Source organism: Oncorhynchus nerka, linkage group LG28, assembly GCF_034236695.1.
Source record: "Oncorhynchus nerka isolate Pitt River linkage group LG28, Oner_Uvic_2.0, whole genome shotgun sequence".
Lineage (NCBI taxonomy): Eukaryota > Metazoa > Chordata > Actinopteri > Salmoniformes > Salmonidae > Oncorhynchus > Oncorhynchus nerka.
Genome location: NC_088423.1, coordinates 67065829 through 67076997, shown reverse-complemented (window position 1 = coordinate 67076997; position 11169 = coordinate 67065829). Strand labels below are relative to the sequence as shown.

Genomic DNA, 11169 nt, shown 5'->3' with positions numbered 1-11169 from the left:
CCGGATGTTGCATCTGACCTTTTGCCTCAAAGTCCACACAGACGTTTCCACAGGAAGTTAACGCTCAGTTAGCCATGGCAGTCCACACGAGAGAAGCTAAATTAGATCTGGTCACCAAACACATAAAACCTTTTCCTGATTTCCCAAGCAAAGGAATACTTTTCAGGTAACTATTAGGTAGTGAATGATAGATTATCGCGATAAACCTAGCTGACGTTACGTTCATGTGCTGAGTTAGATAGCTAGCCATCTCTGCAATGCTAGCTTTCTATTCTAAATAACGTGCATGCGTGTAATACTATTTTGTAGTAGCTAACTAGCTGTGTTGAAATGCTCGATAGAAGATACATTTTACAAGAGAACTAGTTCGAATATTTATTTCAACAGCTAATGTGAATGTGTTTTTGTGTGTCACAGAGACATCTGTCCAATTCTCAAAGACCCGGGTGCATTGACCGCAGTCATCGATCTTTTTGAGGAACATGTGAGGCAGACTCATCCCCAAGTAGAACTGATTGTCGGTGAGTCATCCCCATGTCTGCGTTTAGACAGGCAGCCCAATTTGGTCTTTTGGCCAATCAGATCAGTTCTGAGAAAGATCTGATGTGATTGGTCAAAGGACCAATTGGTGGATAAAATATCAGAATTGGGCTGCCTGTGTAAAAGCAGTCACTGTCATGCAGCTCCTGAGGAACATTAACATGAGAAGCAATGGGGCTGGCGCATGTGTCACAGAGGGCACCATGCAGCTCCCCAGTTCTCTTGCTGTCTGGGAATTGGGCAATTCTGAGGTCATTGAAGGTTGCAGCTGTCATTTAACCACATATTTCCTTCAACACCATGGATGGTCACTGTGTTCTAACAGCGGGATCTATGTCCTGTAGGTCTGGATGCTCGGGGATTTCTCTTCGGACCCCTTCTAGCCCAGAGGTTAGGAGTGGGATTTGTGCTGGTCCGGAAGAAGGGGAAGCTCCCAGGGCCTACAGTGTCTGTGGCATACAAACTGGAGTATGGAGAGGTGAAATTGGCTGATGATGACCGCTGTAATACCTCCTACACCCTTCTGTCCTTTCATATCACAGCTCCAAGCCTCTGAAAAGTACATATGTATTGGAACCTGCTATTTTTTTATAACATTCCTTTTCAATTAATATTCCTTCAACAGGCCGAGGTTGAGGTCCAGGAGGATGCAGTGGCTCCAGGAGAGAAAGTGCTGCTCATCGATGATCTACTAGCCACTGGAGGTGAGGCATTTCACTGTTCATGGGATGTATTTTGTACAAATAAATGGACAGTATGGCAGATAAAAATGTATATTGATTTAACTAAGGGAACTGTGTTTCATTGGCATTACCGTCTTTGTTTCGAGACCAGTGTCGATGACAATGCCTCCATATTACTCAGTAGTAGTCTACCTAACTTTCTCTACTGTTTGTCAGGAACCCTGTGTGCTGCCTGTGAGCTCATGAAGAAACAGAATGCAGAGGTAATGGGCTGCATGGTGATCATTGAGCTCAAAGAGCTCAACGGGGTTGAAAAGCTGAAGCCAAATACCCTCTTCTCCCTGGTGCAGTATTGAGGTCAAAACAATTCCAAGTGTTCCATTCAGTATGGTTTAGAACACACCACTTTGATGCAGTTTACTGTCTTACAGTTCCTACCCAACTGTAATGAATTGTGATGGACTTTTTTGGGGGGTTACATTTTTGTTACAGGTAAACTTTCCAAAGCATTTCTATGAACTATAAAGCAAATGCCATTCAATTTACAAGTATACATAGTACGTCTGTGACGGTTATGGAATTTTGGAAGACTATTTGGCCATCCAAATGACCACGGTCACTGTAATAACTGTTCGAATAGCAGCAACAACAAAAAACATTTTTACACACTTTTCTCCTCTCCTCCACGTGCCGTCATATGAATAGAACGGGCGGCCCCATTCAAGTCAATGATGGCATAATTGGTGGACTGGCGAAAGCAGGAAGCGTACCATAGAGAAAGGGGCGAGGGGATTCTCTTCCCAAAACCGGTTCATGTGAGATTAACCCTTTTTTGTACGGAACTCTTGTCAAATTACGTGAGGCTTCTTTGATAACAATGTGCAATTGAAAAGCCACTTATTCTTACATTGGTTCAAAATATTGACCCTCAACAAGGTGTAGATGAGAGAAATAACAAAAAATTGCCAAAAGGAAGTGCCAGCTGGCTGGCTTGCCTCTGAAACTAAGCAGAGTTGTCCCTGGATGGGTGACTAGATGCTGCTGGAAGTGGTATTGGAGGGCCAGGAGGCACTTTTTCCTCTGGTCTTAAAAAATGCCCCAGGGCAGTGATTGGGGACATTGCCCTGTGTAGGGTGTCATCTTTTGTATGGGATGTTAAACAGGTGTCCTGACTCTGGTCACTATAAAGAGCACATGGCACTTATCGTTAATTGGGTGTTAACCCCGGTGGCCTGGCTAAATTCCCAATCTGGCCCTCACACCATGATCACCTAATCATTCACCTCTCCTCTTAGTCGGTGCTGTACATGAGAATGTGTTCTCAGCCAATTTAACTGGTAGAATAAGGGTTAAATTATTTAAATGTGGCATTCTGAGAAACTTAATGTTGCACGCGTATCTTCCTTATTGGCATTTCTATTGTTTGAGCAGTCACAGCTTTGTCAATATAGACCATCTGCGTGTACCCATCAATGTGCTGTTATTTTCATTACTGTCTTCATCTATAACCATTAGTTGTGCTAGCCCTCATTTATATGCAATAAGTATCCATGTCTAAAGATGCCTTCTGTTATGTACTGGTGCAATTATGAGTCATTTTTGTCAGTATACTTGTTTCACCATGACTGGCTAATTGTTTCAAACTTCTGCAGAATAAAAATGAACTGTTCACATTGGAGAAACATGTGCACTACAGAATAAGAACCTGCTTGTTGGAAATCTGTGCAAGCAAAAAAGGCAGTTTTGACAAGGGTAACTAGAAAGGTTTTTGTTTCAGAATTAAGACAACGGTGTCATACTACCTAATCAACCAGAAACAGTCTCCCACAACTGTAAAACCACCCACAAAACGAGTCCGTGTTAAAATTGACAAAATCATTGCAGTGTTAATCTATACAAAAATTACACATTGTTATTGAATTGGTACAAGTTATTTTACTTGCTTAAAACCAGCCATGCATTGTGCAATAATCAAAGACTTGAAGTCACATATATATATATGCGTAAGCAGGACAATATGTCTCTATTCAAATTACACATTGAAAATCATAGCTTTTAAGCTTCACAGGCTTTCTTCCTCTTTGGTCTTCTGCTTCAGCTTCTCCAGTACCACATTCAGGTCCATGGTCTTGTTCAACTTGAGATAGAAGTCCTTTCTAATTGTGTGAATTGTAAGCCATTCAGAAGTCAGTTCTGCCAGCAGGCGAAGGTGCAGCTCCATATCACCTTAAAAAAAATGTTGGCCAATGTCAAAACGAATACACTGAAAACCAATGGATGTTTTTAAAAGTTAATATAGGATTTCATCAGGCATTTCTTCAGATGACTCACCCATGCTCATGGCAGAGCGGTAACTAGAGACCATCCGGTTACAGGCCACCTCCATGATCAGTGCGGGTTTCTTCTCTGCCACAAAGACGTTACGCAGGATCCGAGCCAGTTCCTCCAGCCGTGACATCATCACAAGGCGCTCCTCCTGCTGAGGGTTCCGGGTCAAGGCAGCTTGGAGCTTCTGAGCCTGCTTTGCTCGGATCTACAACAAAAGAGAGGGGTCAGTCCCAGTCCTCACTGCATAGGGCATAAAGTACTACATACACACATTTATGTGTCCTAAGTCAAACAGGAAGGTGACCTACCCTCTCCAGCAGGGACTGAGACACCCCTTTGAGGGCACTGTGAGTTTCAGCAGGAGCTACGGGAGTTTGTGGAACAGGCTCTTGCTCTTTTACACAGACCATCTCTGCGGTCTTCAGAACCACGTTGGCCAGTGCTTTCTCCACCTGGAAAGAGCAAAATGAATACCAAACAATGCCATTGAAATGAATGCCCATCAAAGTAAAGCCCAATCCAATCAAGGTTTATTCAGCATGTACAGAGTTTACAGCAAGTATAATATATGCAGTGAAATGCTTACTTGCAAGCTCCTGCAACAGTGCAATAAAATGGAAGTACACAATATAAAGTGGCTAGTGTCTTCGTCATACAGTTATATAGATAAAACAACAGCATTGACTGTTTTAAGGGTTGGATGTGTAAAGGAGATTTTAGGACCGACGGGTCAGTAAGTACCTTGGGGGTCATCGTGGAGCGGGCCTTGTCCAGAACCTCCTGGGCAGTGGTTAGCTTCTCAGCTCCCCGTGGGGGCTGGGGTAGCTCACCGGGCAGGACATTGGGCACCTCATCCACATTGAAGCGAGGGTGCCAGCGAGTAAGCTTGTCATCTGGGACTCTAATAGGAGGATTCAACTTGGCAAGGAACGCCTAAAGACAACATATACAGATTGGTTCCCAAGTCAGGTCAACTCAAAGTATACAGTTACAAAATATTATCTTATAAATGGTGCCTACCTTGTGATGCCCTTTCACAATGTTGATTAGGTTTTGGTGGAAGATACGTCGCCTCTCTAACAGGCGGGAAGCTGCCAGCACTGCCTTGCTCTTATCTGAGGAACAAAAACAGACATCAAGAGAGACTCAGATCAGCAGTTATTTAAGATACACTCATCTGTGTTGAAAGAATACAAAGCATCATGAGACCATCCCCTCACCAGCTTCAATGACAGGCTCCACTGTGAGCTGGTAGCTAGACTTCTTCACTGTAGCACTGAAGGTAGGAATGTTTCTCTCCTGACGGAAATGGTAGGCAGTAGGAAAGACCGTCTTAATCTGGCCCACATGGGTCTCTTCAAAACGCCTGTGAAATAAAAAGTGATTAATATTTCTGCTGCTCTTTCCCATGGAATTCTACTAATCCAATTAGACAAGTATAGTTTGCTCCATACTTGTGCATCATGTCCTGGACACCCTGCTTCACTTTGGCAAAGGTAACAGTCTCTGAGCGGTTGAAAAGCATTCCCACTATGGTGTCCATGCTACGGAACATTCCAGCAAGCAATTTGTACTTGAAGGGCAGGGTGAGGCCAGGGGGAACATCCTGGGCAAGAGCATGGTACCGCTGATAGGCTGGGAGCTTATCTCTGAAAAAGAGCATATTACAGATCAGGACAATGGATGAGTTATAGTCAAAGCCACTAAAGCAGCCTCTTTTCAAATAACACTTTCCCAACAAAGACCCGCATCAAATGTCACTATTTTGAGCTTCACCCACCCTGGCCGAATTTAAGATTGTCTATAATTTAAATAATTGTTTCATCCTCACCCATCCTCGGTTATTGGGCAATTATTTTCCTCAGTAGATCTGGCCTCTGCCAACCTCTCCGCCTTCCGATGTTGTGCCTTAGCAGCAAGCTCTTTGACACGGGCTAGCTTTGTCTTCAGGTCTGGGGCAGTAGACCCTGTGGCCGTAGAGGGCAGGTTCTCAGCTTTCCGTGTCTGGTCCTTGATCTTCTGAAGTTGGAACTTGAGTGCTGCAACATCCTCTTTGGAGAAAGTCTGATGTAGTAGGGGAAAAAACATTTAAAAAAATTTAAAAAATCAATACCATTGAAACATGTGAGGATGCTGTCCATTATGGTATGACTAAGGAGTAACTTGAGGGGATAAAATGAAACATTCTCCCATAGAATTGAATTGTGGCCAGGTGTGTAGACTTAACAGCGAAGAGCAGAGGTGAAAGCATATGCCACCAACAATACTGTACCTTGTGCCCCTCTTTTGGTTTTGAGCTGCCCTGAACATGTGGTTTGCCCGTTGGAGAATGGTTGGCACTGCAATTGACTAAATTCTTTGATTCTTTATCAACAGGTAGTGAATAGGGTACCTGCAGGACATCTTTAGCCAGAGGCTGGGTTGCCTAAAAAATAAAAGATTAAGTAGTGACTTGTACATTTTCAGCCCCCTTCAATGTCTTCAAATGATTTAGCTACTAGTAGCCAAACTAGGAAAATAAAAATGAATTGTTGTGAGGTCTGTTGTGTCTAGCTTATGATAAATAGCTAGTTAACCATTCTGGACCAGGCTTGCTAGGTTGTTATTTCTAGAAATAGGTCGCCAGTTTGTTGCCCTAAAAGCTGTAAATGGTGTTAGCTTATGACTATAATATCAGTCAGTTAACATGACCTTTATTACGCCGTTATACTTGTTTTGATTAGCCTACGTAGAAGTGACGTTGTTTTGATGAAGATTGTCTTAGAACAACACGTAGTTATGAGATCTTTAAGCCTGTGTTTACCACACACACACCTTAATTTACGCAGTTTATCAAAATAAAAACATTAAAATGACACCATGGCGGCCTACGAAAATATGCCATTATTAAGCCAACATTACCTTTTCGTCGTCTTCGAAGAGAATCAATTTCTTCCTGACCGCCTTCTTCACAACTTTAACCGGCCCAGGACTTGTCCCTGCAGCGATGCCATGTTTTCTTGCCTCGATCCGAAGACGCTTCTTTGCGATTTTATGGTCAGCAGTGGCTGAAAATACAGCTGATCCAAGATCGAACTCAGCATCTGTAGAGGTCCTCTTGGGAGTACGAGGGCTGGAGAAAAGGGTTTGTTTTTCCGAGTTAGTCCTCGCCAGCACAGGAGACACGCTCTCCACCTTATTGACCGAAGTCGCCTCGTCAATAACCCTCCAAAACTCCTCTTGTACACTGTTTTCAGAACATGTGGATTTTGAAGTCTTTATCATAACATTTGTTGTAGATGCTGCATTCTTGCTTTTCGACCGAGTTGATATTGTGCTGGGATGACTTGTTACAGTGTCCACAACTTGGGTTATATTGCCATCACCATGCGCAGCCCCACTAGCATCTTTCTTTCTCTGGACGTAAAAATCGGTGACCCGCGCCTGAGACATAATGATGTCAAATCTAGAACCACACAATTCTCTTCTGGTCAGGAAAGACGAACGATAAAATTCCAACTCAGCAGCTTCAGCCATCGAGGTATATATGCAGGCTTGATCAAAGTCGCTATGACCAGAACATCAACACACTTTCGCGCGAAATGGACACGTGACCTTCACAAAGCCTCCTCCCGCCCCGTTTCAAATAGATTTGTTTAATGATTGGTCAGTACCTCACCTTTTTTGAACGAATCAGTTGTGATAAGGCTGTCTCAAAGGACAGTACAGTATGTAGTTAAGAAAATGTTGTGTGATTGATGGGATTATATTCATGATTAGCGTTGATTGCGTTAGAGTTGAGCCGTAGCAGGTTTAGGATCATTTACGCAGTATGTTAGGAGCATTAAAGTAGGTTTGGAGATTTAGGTTAAAGGTTAGGAAAAGAGTTGGGATTAGCAAAAATTCGAAAACATTTTTTTTTATACATCAATTTGACTAAAGCTGTATCGCATCTGGACATTACCGCGCGAGCCAGTTGCTCTGTTCTCCCGGATGACAACGTGAAGTAGTGAGTAGGATTCTGTTTTCATGTGCAACGGTGGTTGCTTTTTTCCCCTTCTTTTTACTAGTTTCCCTCATGTAATAATTTGTATTTGCATGCAGTGAAAATATGTAGTTTTTATTGTACGGTAGGTCAATGCTATGTTATTTCTATATTTTGAGTTTGAGTTGGTGATGGTTTCCTATCTGGCCATGTAATTTGAGATTATTGTAGGTCATGCATTCTGGATGTCTATGAGTTAAGTAGTGTGATTATCTGACTGCTTCCTCTTTTTTATGGAAATTATTTGAAGAGGGTTTTCTTTTTGTGTGTGTGAGAGAGAGAGAGAGAGAGAGACAAACACACCCCATAGAGCCCCAGGACAGCAGCACAATTAGACCCAATCAAATCATGAGAAAACAAAAAGGTAATTACTTGACACATTGGAAACAATTGACAAAAAAACCAGAGAAAACTAGAATGCTATTTGGCCCTAAACAGAGAGTACACAGTGGCAGAATACCTGACCACTGAGACTGACCCAAACTTAAGGAAAGCTTTGACTATGTACAGACTCAGTGAGCATAGCCTTGCCATTGAGAAAGGCCGCCGTAGATAGACATGGCTCTCAAGAGAAGACAGGCTATGTGCACACTGCCCACAAAATGAGGTGGAAACTGAGCTGCACTTCCTAACCTCCTGTCCAATGTATGACCATATTAGAGACACATATTTCCCTCAGACTACACAGATCCACAAAGAATTTGAAAACAAACCCAATTTTGATAAACTCCCATATCTACTGGGTGAAATTCCACAGTGTGCCATCACAGCAGCAAGATTTGTGACCTGTTGCCACAAGAAAAGGGCAACCAGTGAAGAACAAACACCATTGTAAATACAACCCATATTTATGCTTATTTATTTCAACCTTGTGTACCCTTAACCGTTTGTACATCGTTGCAACACTGTATATATACGTAATATGACATTTGTAATGTCTTTATTGTTTTGAAACTTCTGTATGTGTAACGCTTACTGTTAATTTTGATTGTTTATTTCACTTTTGTATATTATCTACCTCACTTGCTTTGGCAATGTTAACACATGTTTCCCATGCCAATAAAGCCTTTTGAATTGAATTGAGGGAGTGATGAGTTGGGCTTGGCGTACCGCTAGATGACGCTAATGATTTACCAGAAAATATTTATTTAGAAGAATGTAGAGTCAATTTCAAGCAGGTTACAGCAGTGTGAAACTTCTTCAAAAGATTACCGAGTACGAGTTTTCGGGTGTATAATCTCAAAATTCATAGGCTACTGGTTTTACTACGCGGTTAAGGTAGGGTTATTCATTAGCATGTTGTTGTAGGAGTGTCACATAGCAATATTTCACCTATAATTTCCTACCATAGGCTAAAGTTTGTAAGTGTCATGTGTCAACGCAAAACGACGATGTGCTCAAGTAGGAAAATCGCAGGCGATGGTGCTGTCAGTGAGAGATTTTCAAACATGCGTTAACTATGATATAGAATAGCTGAATAGGTTGAAAATGAATTCGTTTCTTTCGAAATTACCATACATTAATTGGGTATGCTTGTGGGATAGTCTTCCACGTGGACAGGTTGCTTTCGAAAACACACATTAAAATTGTTAGTTAGGTTATGAAGAGAGAAAAAAATTCAGAGGAAGTACCAACCCAGTGAGAGTGAATTGGATTTACAGCGACTGAAAGAACAGTTCATCTGTTGCAGTAGGCCTACTGGTGAATCACTTTTTCCTGGAAGATATTGCTTTACAGGGAATGTTCAGTCCAAGGGGCGGCAAGAGAGGAGAGTTGTTTCAATACGGGAGAGCTAGTAGTTAGTTTTGTTTACAATTTCGTGAGAATACATTTTATACCCCCGCAATGTGAGGAGGTGAAGATGTCTTGCGGATTTACAGAACAAGAACTGCAATAGTCCGCATTGGTCCATCACTCTGGAAACTTGAAAAAGTTGAAAAATACTTTTGGAAGTCATATGTCTGTCTAGTGGAATGACCGCACCGCTTTATTTTCTCGGTTTTAAAACCATGAACAATTATTGCGGACTGGGTTTATTAAAATTGATTGGGTGGAATGTAACGTTCCGTCGAGGAATGTCAGCGAGGCTGTAGACTGGAGTTAAGCAGTGCATTTGGGACGTGCTCTCATGGAGCTTCAGGTGGTATGTGGACTGCTCTACTGCTTCCTTTTGCCGACGTTCTTGTTAGCAGGTAAATTGTCAGTGTTTCCATTGTGAATTGAATTAAGACAGAATTCAATGTTTGTGCTCAATAGGTCTAAATTATTGATATTATGTTATTTTTCTACATATTCAATTTGCATGTCATGCTATATTATTTATTGTTGTCTACCTTTTTGTATTTTTGTTCATGTCATTTCTGTATGAATAGGATTATTATGGGTTAAGTATACCATATATATATATAAAGGGTTCTTTGGCTGTCCCCATAGCATAACCCATATTGCTTCCAGGTAGAACCCTTTTGAGTTCCATGTAAAACTCTGTGGAAAGGTTTCTACATGGAAGTCTAAAGGGTTCTACCTGGAACCAAAACGGGTTCTTCAAAGGGTTATCCTAGGGGGACAGCCGAAGAATGCTTTTAGGTTTTAGATTTAGTGCCCATTCAAAGAGTGCACACCATTGTTCATACTTCATTCTTGGCCTATATAATGGTAGGATGCTGTGCCACAGGACAACGCAAGTGTAAATGGTAGTTTAAATGAAAAGTTGGTTTGTATTTGAAGCTTCAAGTGTAGTAGGCCTATGACTTGGTAAATGAACTGAGGACTATTAGTATCATGTAAGTGTTTTAACAGGAAACCGTCCTCAGTTGTGTCATCTCCAAAGATTATTTTCTATCTCAGCCTTCTTGTCCCTGAAACTTTCCATTCCACCAGCCAACTTTAAGGCACTAAAATCCAGATTTTCTCCTACTGGTCTTACTAAGAGCTCTGTGGCGGTTATAGATATGGTTCAGACTGTTGACAGGATACTGCTAGAAGATGTGGCATCTCTTGTCACATGGGTTCTCCGGGGCTCGCAGGAAACAGAAAGTGTCTCGCGAGCCTCCTTACCCATTACACGTGGCCAACCAATCTCCACTCATTTCCACTCATTGGCTCCAATCTCCACTCATTGGCTGCAACTGTTTCAATTTAAGGTCTATGTCTCACCCACACGCCTGATTTCCCTTTTGTGACCGCATAATGTTGCTCTTCACATGTGGTTTAGAAGTTGCAGGCCTCATCATACATGTCCTCTGTTTTTTTTGTCAGCAAGATCTGTTGGTGCTCATCTGGATGCAGATGTAACCCTGCCATCTTTGTGGTCAATCCAAGGCTGGACGGTGCACATCACTGAGGGCAATAAAAATGCTCCAGACAGTGGGTCATCCTGACCAGTGCATTGTTCCACATGAGGCCACATAGGACCTGATTAATCAAGACCACATGGTTGGCTTGTGTGTTTACTACTACCGTTTGAAAGTGAGACAATGAGAAGATAATGAACCTGTATCTTAGTGGAATAAAGATTTTAGAACAGGGTGGAGTATGTGAAGAGCGGACAAACACAATACATCAAATTAAATCAAATGTTATTTGTCACATGCG

At 42.0% G+C, this 11169-nt stretch overlaps 3 protein-coding genes across 5 annotated transcripts in view; 2 read left to right on the top strand and 1 right to left on the bottom strand.

Moving 5' to 3' along the window:
* Positions 1-29: 29 nt before the first annotated feature.
* On the top strand, positions 30-2927 carry LOC115113572 (adenine phosphoribosyltransferase-like). Its single transcript, XM_029641358.2, has 5 exons — positions 30-166; positions 418-521; positions 885-1018; positions 1166-1244; positions 1440-2927. Exons 1-5 carry the CDS (start codon positions 75-77, stop codon positions 1577-1579), a joined length of 549 nt encoding a protein of 182 aa, XP_029497218.1. The 5' UTR covers positions 30-74; the 3' UTR covers positions 1580-2927.
* LOC115113569 (DNA replication factor Cdt1-like) lies at positions 2067-8030 on the bottom strand. Its single transcript, XM_029641354.2, has 10 exons — positions 6453-8030; positions 5824-5976; positions 5383-5615; positions 5006-5200; positions 4772-4917; positions 4572-4666; positions 4293-4484; positions 3860-4003; positions 3555-3756; positions 2067-3449 (listed from the first exon to the last, which is right to left on the bottom strand). Exons 1-10 carry the CDS (start codon positions 7065-7067, stop codon positions 3286-3288), a joined length of 2139 nt encoding a protein of 712 aa, XP_029497214.2. The 5' UTR covers positions 7068-8030; the 3' UTR covers positions 2067-3285.
* An 843-nt stretch (positions 8031-8873) lies between these two features.
* The window catches only part of LOC115113573 (piezo-type mechanosensitive ion channel component 1-like), a 78926-nt gene continuing 76630 nt past the window's right edge, over positions 8874-11169 (top strand). For all 3 annotated transcript variants that reach the window (XM_065013023.1, XM_065013024.1, XM_065013022.1), the window contains exon 1: positions 8874-9767. In XM_065013023.1, the coding sequence (XP_064869095.1) occupies positions 9704-9767 (64 nt within the window). In that variant the 5' untranslated portion in view covers positions 8874-9703. The remainder of the gene's footprint in view (positions 9768-11169) is intronic.